This window comes from Apodemus sylvaticus, chromosome 18 (genome assembly GCF_947179515.1).
Source record: "Apodemus sylvaticus chromosome 18, mApoSyl1.1, whole genome shotgun sequence".
Taxonomy (NCBI): Eukaryota; Metazoa; Chordata; class Mammalia; order Rodentia; family Muridae; genus Apodemus; species Apodemus sylvaticus.
Window position 1 is genome coordinate 5,644,946 of NC_067489.1, and position 18,864 is coordinate 5,663,809.

General features: G+C 42.3%; 1 protein-coding gene across 4 annotated transcripts in view; it reads left to right on the forward strand.

The window, feature by feature from the left end:
• Positions 1–17,966, forward strand: part of Tnfsf13b (TNF superfamily member 13b) — a 36,645-nt gene extending 18,679 nt beyond the window's left edge. For 3 of the 4 annotated variants that reach the window (XM_052162566.1, XM_052162567.1, XM_052162564.1), the window contains 3 exons: positions 11,005–11,117; positions 11,197–11,347; positions 15,060–17,966. In XM_052162566.1, the coding sequence (XP_052018526.1) occupies positions 11,005–11,117; positions 11,197–11,347; positions 15,060–15,172 (377 nt within the window). In that variant the 3' untranslated portion in view covers positions 15,173–17,966. The remainder of the gene's footprint in view (positions 1–11,004; positions 11,118–11,196; positions 11,348–15,059) is intronic. The other variant, XM_052162565.1, reaches the window with a different exon arrangement.
• The last annotated feature ends 898 nt before the right edge of the window (positions 17,967–18,864 follow it).

Genomic DNA, 18,864 nt, shown 5'->3' on the forward strand with positions numbered 1-18,864 from the left:
CTTGTGGACCTGGGCCTCAAAAGGCCAGAACTCCATGGCATTTTGCCTATATGGGCTGGTTTCAGCCAGCCAGCTGAGTACAGGAACACATGCGTGAGAACAGTATCTAACTGGGACATGCACTGGTATTCTAGGAGGAATTGAGCAGACAGACCTACATGTGAAGAAAGTTTGCATGCCATGAACTCCTTCCTGCTCCTTGCAAAGAACTCTTCGCCTTTCCGAAACAGATAACATGTTTTTAATCTTACTGCTTAGCCTATCATCTGGAGTCTTAAGGGAAGTGTCCTAAGCTCTCCAGAGCACAAAGAGAGAAATTATTTGTATTTGATATGCAATATGTTCACCCTTTGTGCTGGACCACTTTCTGCCTATCCAAACAGCTCAAAAGGAACTCCCATGTATTCTTATCTGGAGTATGGGTGGTGATGGTTGCCCCAGGAAACCTTCAATGCTGAAAGCTCCTTGATATTTTTATAGCAGCAGAACAAAAGACAGTCTGTAAGTCAAAGCTACAAGTATCTGGCTGGTGGTGGCAAGGAGGGGAGAATTAGCTGTTGACATTCTTAACTTTTGGTTTGGTGCAGAGTCATTGGCTAACACATTCTAAAGGTTTTGCAGGATAGCCACAAGGACAGAGTTTAACAGAAGCAGGACAATGAATAGATAGAAGGGAGCTAAGCAAAGTGTGGTTTGTTTGTTGCTGTTGCTTTCCTGTCCAGTGCAAACAGCCTCATTGGGCTACTGATTTACATTCCCCTCATGGGAATGTAAACATCACTCCAAATGTTACTGAATCTGGGGGTGTCTTTTTAGGGAAAAATTTCTTTTACAATGCTTGACTACTCTATACTTCTTTTTTAATTTTTTTTATTTTCTATATTCTTTGATTACATTCCAAATGATTTCCCCTTTCCCAGTTCCCCCCTCCCCATATGTCTTAATTGAACTATTTTTCTCTTTTCTGTTGAGATATGAAACTATAGTGTAGATGACAAAACCCTTACAAAATTGCTTGATTTGTAAATATTTTCCCTTACCTTGAGGATTGTCTGTATTTTATTTTATTTTATTTTATTTTAGAGATGGGGTCTACTCATGAAATTTCAAGCTAACTCCTGTGTGCTGGGATTACAGCCATGGTATTACCATGTTGTTCAGAAGTATTTAATTTGAGGAAATCAAATTTCTTTATTGATTCACTTTTGCTCCTCACACTTCAGTTACTCCTGTTGACGAAAATGTCAACAAACTCAGCAGCACAATCAACACCTATGCTTTCTCCCAATGACCGCATTTTTTACTCAAACCATTTGTATCTATACATAAGTCACTAGATCATTTTTGCCAGTTTTCTGTATGGTATGGACAGTGACATGCCATCACCCAGAACATGTAGATACCTCATTATTCTAACAACATTTGTTGGGAAGGATTACATGGTCCTGGCATACTTGTGAAGACCCAGTTAACATTAGAAGCATGACTTTATTTCTGTACTCAGTGTTCTGTTGGGTTACAGGTCTGCATTTTTGATAGAACATAGCAGTACTTCACCAAGTGTAGCTTGGTAAAAGTTTAAAGTTGGGAGAGTTAACTTTGCAACATTATCTGTCATTTCCAAGACTGTGTTGGAGTCTCAATTGTTCTTGTCAACAAATGAACTTAAGGTTGTCTTTTCCATTTAGAAAGAGAACTACTGCATTTGTAAAGAAGCTGTACTGATTCTAGATAGCATCAAATACTCTTGCCATCTTTGTAGGATTAAGGCTATCAGTCCATGAGCATGAAGTCTTCACATGCACCTATGTCTTCTGTGTTAATTTTAACAGTATTTTGTAACTTTTATCATGTGCATCTTTTAACACATTGAATAAAGTTATTCCTAGCCATTTGTATTCAGTGTTAGTTTAGGTAGCTATAATAAATTGCCATAGACTGGATTGTTTAAGCAATAAGTTGTTTTCCTATGATAGTGGAGGCTAGAAAAGTCCAAGGCCAGTTGCCAGGAGGCCTTTTTGTCTTTTTGTGGTGGTTTTGTTTTTATTAGTACCTCGAACAATGGATAGATAACAGAGCCAAGATTACCTCATATCTCTTCTTTAAAAGATACCCATACCAAGCTAGGCAGTGATGGCACATGCCTTTAAAATTCCAGCACTCAGGAGGCAGAGGCAGATGGATTTCAATGAGTTTGAGGTTAGCCTGGTCTACAGAGTGAGTTCTAGGACAGCCAGGGCAACAGAAAGAAATCCTGTCTTTAAAAACATAAAAACATAAATAAATAAATAAACAAATAAATAAATAAATAAATACACTGTATGTATGTATTTGTCATAATATTTTCTGAAGGCTCTACCTCCGAACAACATCACTGGGACATAGGACTTACAGTGTGGGTTCTGGGAAGAGATGAGCTCATTGCATAACAAATGATATCCAAAGATGGAGATGTCTACTTCAGTTCTACATTTTTCCTTCTTGGCTGAAATTAAAATGACTTTGGGGAGCTGACCCTTTGTGACACAACTTAGCTAAATCCATTTGTTGGTTTTGCTGGGTTTAATATCTGTTCATAGTTCACTATTTGTGTGACACTAAATGGTTCTACTTTTCCTCTTTCAGTTAGATGCCTTTCCTCCTGTTCACTTTGTCTCCTGGACAGTTCCAGTGCAGCACTGGGTAGCAGTAATAAAAATCTTGTCCCTAAACCTGCTAAGGAGCATTGCACTTACTTACATGATTAATAGTTGATATGGAGTTTCTTGTGGTTCCTGGCTTCAGGGCCAGAGTGATTCTGGCTTCACAGCATGAATTAATAACTCTTCTGGTTTCTAGAAGAATTTGAGGAAGTTATTGGAAGTGTCTTGTTTATACATCACCATCCTGGTTCCCTTCAGTTGCATAAACATGTTTAATAGTTCCATGTCTGGCATTTCTGGGGGATGGTTTCTGTTAAGGTTTTATTTTCTCTTGAGGTTGGTCCATTATTTGCATATAGTTTTGTTTGGCTTTTAACCTTTTCTTGAAAATTAGACAGTTTGGAAGTCAGGTACCCTGCCTCTCCCAGAGTCTGCTGTGGGTTATTATGATATTGTCAGCACAATTATTAACCTGTTTAGTTGTTTTTCATCCATCTATCCATGTATCCATCTATCCACCCATCATTTATCCATCCATCCATCCCTCCATCCCTCCACCCCTCCATCCTTCATCCATGTATCCATTTATGCATCTATTTACACATCTTTATACACATTACATCCACGAAGTCTTCTTTGTTCTCTCTGAAGTCGGCTGGTAAGTGCTTCCATCTCTGTAGTCCTAACCTCCATAGTTATTAATCATGGACACTAGAAGCCTAAAGTAAAGAGAAACTCTTCCTTCCCCTCCATGCCCCTCCCCCAATCTCTACAAGTTGGCTCTGTACTTGAGCATTCTTCTCATCCTAATCATTTGACCTTAGCTGTCACCTCCTGCTGGAACAGAACCCAGAGGTCAGTTAGAGGTGTGGGGTGATTAGCTTTGTCAACTTGAAACACCTAGAAACGCTTGGGAACAGGGCATCAGTGAGGCATTGCCTACCTTCGAAGGACAGCATGTCTGTGTGAGGTTAGCTTAACTGATATGGAAAGACACAGTTCAGTGTGGGCAGCACCAGTCCCTAAACAAGGGGTTTTGAACTGAACAAGAATGAAGAAATTGCAGCATCTAGTCATGCATGCATGCATCGCCCTCTTCTCTTGACCGTGGATATAACGTGACTAGTAGCTTCAAGATCATGCCATTGTGACTTTCCTGCAGTGAAGGACTTATAACCTAGAATGCTAAGCTAACATAAACACTTTCTCCCTTAAATTGTTTTTGGTGAAAGTGTTTTATCACAGCAGCGGAAATGAGACTGACATAAAGTGTAAGATCAACATCCTTTCAGGGTTTTGTTCAGTTTGTATCTGAACCTAGATATTCTTGTTGCACTCCAGATTCACTGACTGTGTGTGGTATTTTTCAAAAGTATATTTTCCCAAAGGCTTCAGCCCTTGCCTCCTAATTCCAGAATATTCCATAAGTCAGCTGCTTGCCCAGCCTCTGTCTCATGCTTCTGGTGGTTAAGGGTGTGAGTTTCCTGGAGTTCCTTTGTCTAGTGCCAGCCTAAGGTGCTTTTTTTATCTGGATGGAGTCTCCAGACACATCAAAATGTACAACTTGGGATAAGGTAGCTCAGTGGGTAGAGGCACTTGCAAACAACCTGAGTTCAATCCCCACAGCCCACAGGGGAAGGAGAGAACCAACTTCCACAAGTTGTCTTCTGATCATTCCGTGTGTTCCCTGACACACATGTCACTCATGCCTAAACACACACACACACACACACACACACACACACAGACATACTGTTTATCACCATGGTGAGGACAGTAATCTTCACATAAGCCAGTGGCTACCAGGAGCTCAGGTCCACAACTCCACAGCTCCTGCCAAAATGAAGACTAGAGTGTGGTTAAGTGGGTAAGAAGGAAGGGGTACCACTCTTTGCCACTGTGGCTGTGCAGCCTGCACCCCTTTACTGACCCTGTTAGCTCTTGTAAATTTTGGTTAAGGCACACACTTAAGAAGCTGTCTCTCCATTTTCCCAACTCTGTTGTTGACTGGATCCTGGACTTTTCTACTCAGCTGTTCTTTCCAGAATCTGTCCATCTTCTCTGCCTATCTCAGATAAAGTTGTTGGTCCTGACATCTGTCCTGCCAGTCTTCTACCATGCATTTTTGGATGGTAATGTGATACTTCTTAGTGCCAATATATATGCTGTTGAGATCTTTAAAGTTCTGTTACTTGACCTGTTCTATCACGTCTGTTGAGCTGTTACAAATGAAGCAGCTGTTGGATTTAAGATCAGTGAATCTTCACTTCCATTTGCCAACACATTGACTGTGTAATCTACTCTGTGATGGCTTTCTGGACACTTCGTCTCTATTTCTGCTTCTTTTACTATACACTTCCTCTTCTCTATTGAACCATTTTTTTTTTACATATTTCTGTTTCTATTTTATAGGTTAATATATTCAGCCACAATGCAAATCTTGGCTGTGGTTTTCTCCTACATATCTGTTTGCTTGAGTTTTACTGTGTTGACTGGCAGAAAGGGCTACTGAGACAATACTCTTCTGTGTTTGAATCAATGTACCTATTTTCTTTTTAAAACTTTTTAAAATGTTTGTTTCATGCATATGAGCATTTGCCTGTATGTATGTATGTATGTACCATATGTATACCTGGTGCCTGCAGAATTTGGAAAAGGGCATCAGGTCCCTTAGAACTGAAGTTACAGATGGTGGTGAGCTTCCAGGTGGGTGCTGGGAACTTACCCTGGTCCTGCACAAGAACAAATGTTCTTAATATCTAAGCCATCTCTTAGGTTCCAGTGGGGCTATTTCTTTGTACTTAAAGGGCACATGATTAAATTTAATTTTCAGTTTTACCATTCTTTTACCCAAGGAGTTTAATTGCACTGTAGGGACTCACCTCTGTGTCTTGGTGTTCTCGACTCTTCACATAGAACCAAGGCAAAAGCCAGTTTCCTCTCAGAAGTGGCTTTACTTTCCCACCTGACTTTACAAGGGACTCTTTCCTTTTATTAACAAACATCTTTGTTTTTGGAGATTATAATATAATTGCATTACTTCTGCCTTTCCTTTTCTTCCTCCAAAGTCTCTCATATCCCCTCTTTGCTCTTTTTCAAGTTCATGTCCTCTTGGTGTGCTTTCTTTCCTTTTAAAAATCAGTGACTATTCTTATACATCTCTGGGTGGACTGTGATGGTAGAGAGAATAATGGTTGTGAGAGGACGGGCCACACCCTGGGCTGTGAGACCCCTGGTTGGTTCCTTCTGCTGTGAGTTTTGGGAACTGAACTCAGTAGACATGGGTCTTGGGAGATTACTGGGATAAATGCGCAGGTGATGCACAACCAATGCTGTTCTTTCAGCCACTAAGTTCATGGTGATTTGTTATGGTGACAATGTGAAGCGCACAGTGCTACCTGAGTCAACTTCCCAGTGTGCCACAGTGCACAGAAGCAGCAGGATGCTCCTTAGTCTGGTCTCTTCTTTCATCTTTCAGCAGCTGTTTGTTTGTTTTTATATTTCTTTTTTTCTTTTCTTTTTTTTTAATTGGATATTTTATTTATTTACATTTCAAATGTTATCCCCTTTCCCGGTTTCCCCTCTGCGAAACCTCTATCCCATCCCCTTACCCTGCTTCTATGAGGGTGCTCCCCGACCCACCCACTCCTGCCTCACCACCCTAGCATTCCTCTATTCTGTGACATTAAGCCTTCACAAGACGAAGGGCCTCCCCTCCCATTGATGCCAGATAAGGCCCCTTCAGTTCCTTCAGTCCTTCCCCTAACTCCTCCATTGGGCCCTGTGCTCAGTCCGATGGTTGGCTGCCGGCATCCGCATCTGTATTGGTGAGGATCTGGCAGAGCCTCTCAGGAGACAGCTGTACCAGGCAGGAGTCCAGTTTTATACATGCTGGAAATCATTCACCCTCTAGTTCTAGTTTGATGTATTTCCCAAGGCTTTTTTCCTCCCTCTCTCCTTCTTCCTACCTTCCTTCTCTCCCTTCCTTCCTCTTCCTCTTTCCTTGCCTGTACTGTTCAACTGAGCACAGGTAGGTTGGCAAGCCTGGCTTCAAACTCCCAATCCTTCTGCCTCAGCCTTACTTTTGTGGTATTACAGGTGTGGGAAACGACCCCCTGCCCACTCAATCTAGCAGAATCTTTTTCTTCTCAAACTTCTTTTGTATCAATTAAAGTGAGTCTTTCTTTTTCTAATTTTTCTGATTCTTTGAGCTAACAGCAATTTTCTTTTTCTGGATTGTCTGTAAAATGCTTTGGAGTATGTTTGTGTATGAAGGGCTCTTTACTTTTTGAAGTAGTCTTTGGCTTCGTGTCCTTTGTCATTGACCGGTTTCACATTTAAAAATGACTTATGTATGCATGGCTGTATTTATTGGTTAATTTGTGTGTGTCTGTGTGCATATGTGGAGGCCAGGAGAGGATGCTGTCCTTCCATATTGCTCTTCTCCTGATTCCCTCAGGATAGGGTCTCTGCCTCAACTTGGTCAGCAAGCCCAGTGCTCCTATTTCTGTGCCTTCTTCAGAGCTGGGATTACTAGTATTTGGGAGATGACCAGTTATCATCTGGGTGCTGGGATCCAACATCCAGCCTTTACAGCTGTACATGAATTACTCCTCACTGCTATCTCTCCAGCCCACAGCTCTCCATTTCCCTTTCTCAGCCATGGGTCCCTCAGTTATTTCCACAACCTCTGCAGTTCTCCCGAGGCCCAGCAGCTACATTCTCCTTTCACTCCTGAGTAGGAAGGGACGAGGACTTCCACTCACTGCGTACTTACATCTTTCAGCACAGGCATTTCACAGAGGTCAAGGAGAAAACTTTAACTCCCCAGAGACTCTGAAGAGGGCATATGTACACTTTAGAGCATGTGTGTGAATTATCTTTACATACCAATACTGGTGTTTTTATCCCGTTCACATTACTATATGTTTACATAATTATTCTTAGGCACTTGAATATATCAGTGCCCTAAAACAGAGTTCACACACTATGTGAAACAACGTCTGCCTTTAGCTGACAACAGTAAGGGCCAGGGCTCTTTACACCAGATCCCCACATTGTTTGCCATAGGGAGTGAGGCATGTCAGCTTATTAGACTGTCTCTCAACAGAGGGGCATCGACGAAACCCAAAAGGTAGTACTCTTGGTTATCTGTAGTCTAACTACTATCCTGAAGTTCTAGGTACATTAAGTGGGCTGTGATATTTATACTTAAGTTTACAACTCCCGTAGCTGTTAACACGTTACTTGGCTTAAAGGATTTAGAATTGGCCCATTAGCAGATGAGTGCCAGGCTCCGCCGGCATTTGAAAGCACAGTTGACTTTTATCAGTTAAGATATAGGAGGCTTAGTTCTGGAAAGACCCAGTGTAGCAGTATAAGACAAAACCAGAACAGGGAAGTGGGAAGGGATGGGTGGGAGAACAGAGGGAGGGAAGGGGACTTATGTGACTTTCGGGGAGTGGGGAACCAGAAAAGGGGAAATCACTTGAAATGTAAATAAAAAATATATCGAATAAAATTTTAAAAAAAGATATAGGAGGCTATAATCTGTGACTGTGTGTGCCTATGTATTGTACTGTGTTGTGTGCACTGTGTTATGTGCACTGTGTTATGTGCACCTGTGTTGGGTGCACCTGTGCTCATGTACATAGTAAAATAACATGTAGAGTGAATGAAAACAAACATGCATGAGCTCTATCTTCTTAATAAGGGTATTTGAAAAAAAAAACCCTACAATGTAAAGAGTCAGTAAATGAATTTAAATTAATGTAGAACAAAATTCTAAGTAAATTCTTTGCTTCAGAATATTTATAAAGTACTTTTAGTTTTTACTTCACTTTGGGTATCTCCGCCAACTCTGTAATGGGTGGTGTTTCATTTCCAGAATTTCGTAGCATGTTTTGCCAAATGTTTTACAAAGACAGGCAATTGCTGTGTCTGATTACCACAACAATCATCAGTTTGAATTATGTTTTACTTAATGTAGAACTTACTAATTCAGTGATTATTGGATGCATATCTGCTGTAGGATAAAAACCCCAGGGAAATGGCAGGCAGGCAAACAAGCTGTCCTGACCACAGGAGAGTTAGAACCCCAAGGTGGGCAAAAATGTCCTCTACATTCAAATTATCAACTCGTTTTTTAATAAACTGTAAGCTTAATCACCTTCAACATAATCATTGTTGTTTAACTTTGATAGCAACACTTTTCCCCCATTTTTTGCTTTGGTTTTGTTTGAGACAAGATCTCTATGTAACCCTGACTGTCCTGGAACTTACCAGGCTGGCCTTGTAGTCCAAGTTTGGGATCTAGAGGTACATACCATCATAACCAACTTGTGATAATCTTTACATTAGTTCTTTCTCAGGTCGTTCAGCACTCAATGATCTCACACACCTGGGTGCATCATGCTATTTAACCAAAATAAACACTGTCTTATTGGAGACTTCTCACTAGGATCATGTTGCACACAGATATTTGCATTCGTGTGACCTGCTTCTCTGAGCCTGTTACCCTGATGGGTGCTGGGGGAATTTTTATTTAAGAAAATTATTGGAATTCCTATTTGAGAAGAAAAGTGTGGTGGTCATCCCTGTTCCACCTCAGGGCCACACCTCTCTCTGGACCACACACAATGGAAGTAGCTCCCAGGAGTGGGTGCACACAAGATATCGGCTGAAGGGAAAGCACACCCATGATGCTTCTGTATCTGTCTGCCCATCTCCAGCACTGCCACCCCCACCCGTGCTCCCCCAAGATCTTCCCCCAACTCCTCCATCTATGGCAATACCTTCTTGAAGAGACAGCTTAATGGTCCTCACTATGACCTGAACTTACAGCACTCTCTGCTTTGTTTTGCTATTCACATTTTTAACTCCTTCACATTTTCAGAAAGCACGTGCTTCTTGTTTAGTGTTCTTCTGGTAAGAGCCTTATTTGAATCAAGAATGTAAATTAGTACATTTCTAATAAATTCTACATTATAGAGAAAAAACAGAGGTCCCCCTCACTCAAGAAATTAAAAGTAGAACTGCAGTATGATTTAGCAGTTCCAATTCTGAGTTTATAGATAAAGAAAACAAAAAAAAATACTCTAAAGAGACAACTGTATTCCAAAATTCACTGCAGGACTGACCACAACAACCAGGAAATCAACTTGATGTCCATCACTAGAGGAATGGATAATAGTGATGCATGAAAATGGATAATGGATGATAGTGGGGCATGGAGCACTGGATGAACCTGTGAGACAGACACAGAAATATAAATGTCACTATAGTATCTCTTTTGGACTCATTTGATTGGTCTGGGAACCCATACCCCATTTTTGCTTATTGAGGTGACATTTTAAGACTGGCTTAGTGGTTCCCGTTGTACAAGAACAGCCTGGCATGTCTATACTTTCCACACCGTTGCTTGCTACTCTGTGCTATCTATGGCCCTAATCTTCTGCCAGCTGCTTCTCTTCATTTAGTGAAACAGCTCCTCTCATTGTCCAGCCTTGAGGCTCAGTCTAATGGCAGTGTTTGCAACAGCATCTGTGCACACTTCTGTATGATAAACTCTTCCTAGGAGATGCATGTCTGTCTCTCTTCCTGGGCGCAAGCTCTAGGAAGCACCTTGCTCCATTCAGGTCTGGTGGCTTGATTCCCTTGCCTGATGCCCTTTCTGCTTTCAACCCTGAGCACAGTGTCTTCCTGTCACTCCACAGGATTAAGGAAAGGTCACTGTATTGAAAGCCCTTTCAGCTTCTGAACACTGTAGTATTAGCGCTCAGGTTCTGAGCAGTTTCCAATGCAGAGCACATCCCAGCTGCTGTCTGAATTTCCTAGTTATGTTCTGTGGCCAGCTTGGGGGTGGGCTTACTTCCTCCAGATACATTTTGCTAATTTTTTCACCGAATCATTCAGGAGATGGTAGAAGACATTCTGTCAGTGTGCTGCGCAGAGGAATGGGTATTCTCTCTTTCAGATACTCCCAACTACCCGGCGTTTATAAGGAAATAGCTAGTGTGTAGAACAAGAAAAGAAAACATAGACCAACCTGTGGAATGAGGTTTCTTAGGCACCTGCACCCAGGTTCCCCATGCTAAGACATGTATGGCAAAGTTCTCCTCTTCCTCCCTCTCCTCCAACTCTTCCTTCTCTTCCTCCTCCCTTTCCTCCAATTCCTCCTCCTTCTCACTCCACTCCTCCTCCTCCAACCTTTCCTCCTCTTCTTCCTCCTCCTCTTCTTCCACCTCCAACTCCCCCTCCTTTCACCTTTTAGAATATATGATGGGCTGTTTTAAATTTAGTGGGAGGAAAGACTGCTTTTCTCAGTTGACTGTCTCATGAGTCTTCTCTCTCTCTGCTGCAGGAACTTACACATTTGTTCCGTGGCTTCTCAGCTTTAAAAGAGGAAATGCCTTGGAGGAGAGAGAGAACAAAATAGTGGTGAGGCAAACAGGCTATTTCTTCATCTACAGCCAGGTAGTGCCAGACTCTCCTCCACCCCGTCCAACGCTTTCACTGCCCTTCACGTCTGGTGACATCCCGGCTTGTTTCTCAGGTTCTGTACACGGACCCCATCTTTGCCATGGGTCATGTCATCCAGAGGAAGAAAGTGCATGTCTTTGGGGACGAGCTGAGCCTGGTGACCCTGTTCCGATGCATCCAGAATATGCCAAAAACACTGCCCAACAATTCCTGCTACTCGGCTGGTATGTAGCTGTCCTAAGACCTGCTTAGCGAGATGATATAGACTATGCTGGGAAATCTGATTCCCCCCAAAGTGCTGCCCTGTGATCCTAATGGAAAGACCTTCTGCTGCCATAGACTGTGCTGTTTATTTTGCAATCATTCATGTTAACTGAGAAAACTGATATCATTACTAATGCTCATACCATTTTTATAAAAACTGAAACTGAGATGGGGGTGGAGAGGCAGCTTAATAGTGAATAGCTGTTCTTCCAGAGGACCTTGACTTCATTTCCAGTACCCACATGGCAGCACACGACTGACTGTACCTATAGTCCCAGGGGACCTGGCACTCTCTTATGGACTCCGTGGGCCCTGTACATACATAGTGCACATAAAGACATGCAGGAAAATACCAATACACATAAAACACAATTACATTAAATAAATGTGTTTATAAAAAAGAATGAGTGTCACAGAGTTTGACATTGGAGCATTCTTATTTCTCTCATACTCTTTCTCTGACAGATTTGTAGGTGATTATCATTTGTATCTTCTGCTCTTTCTCTGACCCATCCATAGGTGATTATGATGATTTTTACCAGGGCTACACTCTTTAACCACCTTCCACTTCTGAAGTATCCCTTCCTCTAAATGCTTTCCTGTCATTTTCTGTGTTACCCACGAGTTTAGTCAGGGTTGCTTCATGAGCATGGGCGGAAGGTTATGGCACCCCTCCCAGAAGCCATTGACTTTAACTGTCCATAGTGTTCCATTGAGGGCTGCGGCTTTATGAGCCGTGGAGCAAAGCTGAGGGTTCCAATCTTGTTCTGCAGCTGGGCAGGTAACCACAGCTGCAGAATGCCCATGAGAGAGCCAAGTCTAAGGCAGACGGCCTTCCACTATAACAGCAGCAGCAAGAACAATGTCTACTCGCTGTCAGATGCAAAAACCCGAGAATCTTCTGGAGTTTCTTTTCCTGTTCAATTCTCTGGTAGCTTCACCATCTAGCAGTCATGATTTCTTACTCTTATAACCCCCTCATCTCTGGAGAATCTGAGCCACAGAAATGACATGACAGGACATGACATCATAATGTAATACATACAACAACACAACACAACACAACACATATAACACAGAAGTTCCTCAGCTCTTCAACCTCAAGCTACAGCAATGCCTGGTCCTGTAATGTGAGCATTTGATGGGAAAAATAGCTCCTGTTGGTCCTGAGTGCAAAGAAAGGCATATTGCAGAATGGCTGGGTTAGGTCTCACGGTTGAACAGGGAACCTCAGATACCTGACTAGTTGGGAGTGCAGAACGGCAGCAGCAGGGCCAAGCACAGGGACACAGATGCATAAGGGAAGGCAAACTGTATCAGCCCCAGCCTGTCTACAGGAATCCCCAACATTTTCCTCATTTTATTTCAAATTATCAGCACTGGTTTAAAAAAAAACTATATTTCCCTTACACATGTGTGTACCTCTCTGATGCCTTTGACAAATCTATTTGAACCCAAATAACCTCTCTAGTCTCAGCTACAGTTGCCACCGACATCAGCGTAGACCCCAGGGCTGTGAATTACCCCTACAGTATTTATACACAAACGCTCAGAGAGAACACAGTTCTACTGCAGAAGCCACAGCACACTGGGTCTGCAGCCCCAGTGACTTCTGTGGCCAGGAGAAATTCTGTCATGTTGAAAGTCCCTAATTTTCATACAGGAATCTGCCTCTGGTGCCCAGTGCTGACCAGCACTTTGGTATTGTGAAATATTTATCCACTGCAAAGCCTCTTCACTCCAGTGCTCACATTGGGTATGGGACAGCTCAGAGCCACAGCAAATGCTGTTCAGACATTTCCACTCACTGGGTTTTCCCACAGCTTCTCCCTCAGGTGGATTCCCACAGACTCCCCAGGTGCTGTTCTTTTTTAAAGGATGACTCTTTAGATGTTGAGGATTTGTCTCAGGATCAGGTCAGAGCTGCACATGAGAACCAGCTCCAAGAAATTTCAGGCTTGGTACTTTAATTTTGAATTTGTTTTATGACCCCACACTAATCCACCCAAACCCAAAGTGGTTAGCTTGAGACGTGAGGTACCCAGGAACCCTTGTATATACAAAGATGAATATTGTTTTTGATAAGTTGAGTAGGCTTCTCGAAGGGAAAAATGTCACAACTCATTTGCTACAGCCTAGAAGAACTAAGGTAGCCAATAAGTCAGTGTTGGGATTTTAAGTAGAAACCTATAGTACAAGTAGCAGTTCTTAACCTGTGGGCCAGATTGCTTTGGGGGTCACATATCAGATATCCTAGATAGCCTGAATGTCAGATATTTATATTACAATTCATAACAGTAACAAAGTTAGAGCTATGAAGTAGCAACAGAAACAGTTTTGTGGTTGGAGGTCACCACAACACAAGGAACTTTATGGTATTCAAGGGTTTCAGCATTAGGAAGGTTGAGAACCTCTACTACAGTGGTTCACACCCATTTCTCCAGCTTGAGTGTTTGCCACTGTGTTGACCACGGTATTGCATCATGCTTAGTGTCCAGGGCAGCCACAAATCCACAAATCCATGCAGCACATATGTTGTGATATCTATTTATTTATTTACTTATTTTTGATTTTTTGAGAAACTCAAATGATGAAAAACAGAAGCCTGTACTCAAAGAAAATCTGTTGAACAGTATGGATTATTATTAAATAAGCCTTTTATTTTAGATATTTATTTCTGAGTTTTTTTTGAGACAGGATCTCACTCTGTGGGCTGGGCTGAATTTTCATTTCATGTGTAGCCCAGGCTGGACTTGAACTCCGAGGTTGGGAATATTGGCATGTGCCACCGTACCCAGCTTATTTTTTAAACCTTCAACACTATTAACAGATTAAATGCATATTTTAAAGTGTGGTCATAGACTGGTAAGATGACTCACTAAGTGAAGGTGCTTGCCATGCAAGCTTTGCAATCTAGGTTTGATCACAGAACCTGTGTAGAGGAGGGAAGGAAAACCAACTCCACAAAGTTGTCCTCTGGCCTTGTCTTAGCGTTTTACTGCTGTGAACAGACACCATGACAAAAGCTAATCTTATAAGGACAACATTTAATTGGAGCTGGCTTATAGGTTCAGAGGTTCAAACCATTATCCTCCAGTCAGACATGGTGCAGGAGGAGCCGAGAGTTCTATATCTTCATCTGAAGGTTGCTAGGACAAGACTGGCTCCCACGAAGTTAGGAGAGTCTCTTTACCCACCCCCACAGTGACATACTTCCTCCAGCAAGGCCACACCTACTATAAGAAGGTCACACCTCCTCATAGCGCCACTCCCTGTGCCAAGCATAGTCAAAACACCACAGATTTCCACACATATGCTGTGACCTGTGTCCATGCATATCATACACACACACACACACAGTAATAACTAATGCAAATAAATCAACAAAACCAGATTACCATAATGCTGGGCTTCTCTCAGTGACTATACGATATCCTCTTAAAGAATAAAGTTTGATTTACCTGACAGTGATTTGCCACTGGAATCCCGGTCTATGGACAGCAGACACACATCTCCTCTTAATGTATCCATTTAATTTTAAAGCTAACAAGATTATGAGCGGTTGTTGAGTGAAGTGTGAATTCTGTGTTGATGTGATCCAGTAGCTTCTTCTAATGTACTCTCTAGTGAACAGCACCTGTGGGAAACTCTTGTCACCCCCCTCTCTCCCAGGCATCGCGAAGCTGGAAGAAGGGGATGAGATTCAGCTTGCAATACCTCGGGAGAACGCCCAGATTTCACGGAACGGAGACGACACCTTCTTTGGCGCGCTAAAACTGCTGTGACCCACTTGTTGGAGTGTGCGACCCCTTCCATCCTCTTCTCTGTACCTCCGAGGGAGAAACGATGACTGGAGATACTAAAAGAGGGGGAAACTCGTTTCCCCGTGAGCTGTTGAATCTGGTCCAAAGGAGGAAATACAACAGCCAGCCACAACCAGAGTGTGTCACGTGATTTATGAGAAATGGAACCCACACCCAGAAAGACAGGACCAGGAAGGCTGTTTTTTCCAGTCCTATGCCAACACGCACCACAACCTTGCTCTTCACCTTGGGAGACACAAGTTCAGAGTGCAGGGAGATGTCCTTCCTTTGTGATTCACCATGAGAAGAGGGCCCACATCTGAAGGTCATTGAAGCATTCACGCAAAGTCTCAGGATTTACCCTCCCTTCTCATGCTAAGTACACGCACCTCTTTTCCAGGTAACACTATGGAATACTATGGAAAGGTTTTTTGTTTGTTTGTTTGTTTTTAAATCTAGGAGTCTTGAACTGGCAATAGACAAAAATACTTATAAATTCAAGTGTAAAATAAACTTAATTAAAAAGGCTTAAGTGTTAAATAATTGGATGAAAGAGCTGACTGTGGAAGATTTCTTGATTTAGGTCAAGCTGGCAATTGATTCTGATATCAGAAGTATTTTTCACAGAAGGGAAGAATTCACTCATTTTGGATCACAGGTATATTTTGTGATAACTTCCGGTTGCTTTATAAAATGGTGCCGTAGATACATCTGACTGGCACAGAGACCACTAATGTGGAGCTGTAGTCACACTCACACAAGCTCGGCCTTGAGGGTGTGTTCCTGGCAGGGCAGAGATTTCCCCCTTGTCCGGTCTGTCCATGTCCAGTTGAGGCGTAAGCAAGCTTTGTAGCATCTGACGTCAAGATGAGGCACCTTGTGTGCTCCCGTGAGGATCCTGTCTCAGTAGTGGTAGGGGTGGGGGGAAGAGCATTGTCTCAGAGGAGTGGCTAGAGATCTCCCTGGCATTGCTGCTATGGTTGAGTGCAAATAAGAGCATTGTGTGCCTTCCGACCATCGCCAAGCCCATTCTCTCTGCCAACAATGTCCACTTTCAGTATTTCTTTATACAACTGTAACTGTAATTTCTTTATACAACTGTAACTGTAATTTCTTTATACAACTGTTACCAATTTGTCTTAGTCAGGGTTTCTATTCCTGCACAGACATCAGGACCAAGATGCAAGTTGGGGAGGAAAGGGCTTATTCGACTTATACTTCCATGTTGCAGTTCATCACCAAAGGAAGTCAGGACTGGAACTCAAGCAGGTCAGGAAGCAGGAGCTGAGGCAGAGGCCATGGAGGGATGTTTCTTACTGGCTTGCTTCCCTTGGCTTGCTCAGCTTGCTCTCTTACAGAACCTTAGACTACCAGGCCAGAGATGGCACCACCCACAATGGGCCCTCCTCCCTTGATCACTAATTGAGGAAATGCCCCACAGCTGGATCTCATGGAGGCATTTCCCCACCTGAAGCTCTGTGATAACTCCAGCCTGTGTCAAGTTGACACACAAAGCCAGCCAGTACAGTTGACCTCTTGTCAATTTGACACACAGACACATCACAATAAGCCTCAACCCTTACTTTCGTATTCATCTCCAAGATCTAAATAACTGTAAAAGTCCCAGTCTTTACATATTAAAAGTTCAATCCCTTTAAAATGTCCAATACCTTTTAAAATTCAAAGTCTTTTAAAAATTCAAAGTCTCTTAATTGTAGTCTCCACTAAAGTACCTTCTTCCTTCCAGAGGGAAAAATATCAGGCAAGAAGCATTGTAGGTAAAATAACACGTACTGGGGTACTAATTATAAAGTCTGGATATTTTATACATCTCCAAGGGATCTTTTTATGTCTACACGTTATCATTACTGCTCAGAGAATAAAGTTCAACAAAAACACTGGATTTGAATAGGAGTGTTTTGGGGAAATAATCCAGCCGTGGTACGTGTGAGAAACAAGAAGACCCATTTTTAGTTTTCTCTGTAGCCTGCACACTGGTTTCCATAGTTTCTAGACTAGTTTACATTTCCGCTGCTGGCAATAAGAGTTCCCCTTTGCCCACAGCCCTGCCAGCGGTTGCTGATATCCGCTGTTTTGATGACAGATTAAGTTGACTAGAGTGAAATGGCATCTTTCTTGCTGTGGTTGTATTTGCATTTCTCTGGTGGCTGTGGCTGTTGAATATGTCTCATATGTTTATGTCTCACATGTTAATCGGCTGAGCCAGCTTCACCTTTTGAGAATGGCCTGTTCATTTATTAGCCCAGTTATTTATTGCACTGTTTGGTTTATTAGTACTTATGCATTTATTGTTTGGTTTATTAGTACTTACGCATTTATTTTGTTTGGGTCCTTATCTTGTGTTCTGAGTCTGGAGTCAGTCTTTAACTACTAGGGATCTTGACACATGAGTTCTTATATATTGTGTCTATCAAACCTCTGTCAGATATTTAGGTAGCAGTTTCTTCTTCTATTCTGTAAGCTGTTCATTCACTGGATACGTTGCCATGAAGAAATCTTTTAATTTCACATAGTCCCATTTTCAACTGAAGGGCCATTTCCTGAGCAGCTGAAGCCATGTTCAGAAAGTGGTTGCCTGTGCGGGCATTTTGAGGTGTCCCTTCCAATTTTCCTCTATCAACTTGAGTTGTGGACATATTATGTGGCAACATAATAAAGGCGGTACTTAACAGATCTACAAAACCTACAGTGATCATCATGCTAAATGGAAAAACAACCCTCAAAGTATGTCCACCAAATAAAGGTTAAAAACAACTATGCCTGCTTTATCCACACTTATTTAATATTGTACTTGAACTCTGAACCAGAACAGTGAATAAAGGGGATACACATAGGAAAGTAAGAAGTCCGAGGAGCCCTGTCTGCGGATAGAATAATTCTCTACACAAAACCATAAATATTCAACCAGAAAACCTCTGGGGCTCATGCATTCCTTCAGGAGAGGGGCAGGACACAAAATTATCAGACTAAACCTCAGTAGACCAATGACAAATACACTGAGAACAATAACAATAACAACAGAAAAACAATTCTATTCTCAACTGCCAAAACCAAGAACAAATAAAGCCCTAGAATATGCTTAGCCAAACAGGTGACAGCTCTGCAGGAACACTTGTGAAACACTGAAGAGAAAGGATCCAGGATTTTAGCATTGTGTGACAGCACAAGTGGGTTCTGTATATCAGGGGATGCGTGGAGGAACAAGCATGCAGGTAAGGGGTCTTCTGGAGACTAAAGCATGCCCATATTGGATCATCACGTGAGTGTGGACAGGCCTTGGGTGCCTGTGTATAACCCTTCTCCAGTCTTTTCTGCAGATAAGAGGAATCCCTTGAGTCTTCCTGTGGACTCTCCCTAGGGATGGAGTGTGTGTTGGGGTGCAGCTCACAATGGACTGGGGGACTGGTGTGAGCAGCACAGCAGAGAGGGTGGGAAAGTCAGCTCATCCACATTAATTTCTCATTTCCAATAAAGTTATTGCACAACGTGTTCAGCGTGACTCCTGGAAATTAAAGAGAACTGGTTCGTTTTTTTGCCAAGTATAAGCCACAAACTTAAGAGGGCTTCCAGACCCTCTTCCAAATGTCACTGTAAAAACAAACAAAGTATTTCTAAAACCAAGTGTCATCAATCAAGGAATATGCTTGGCCAGT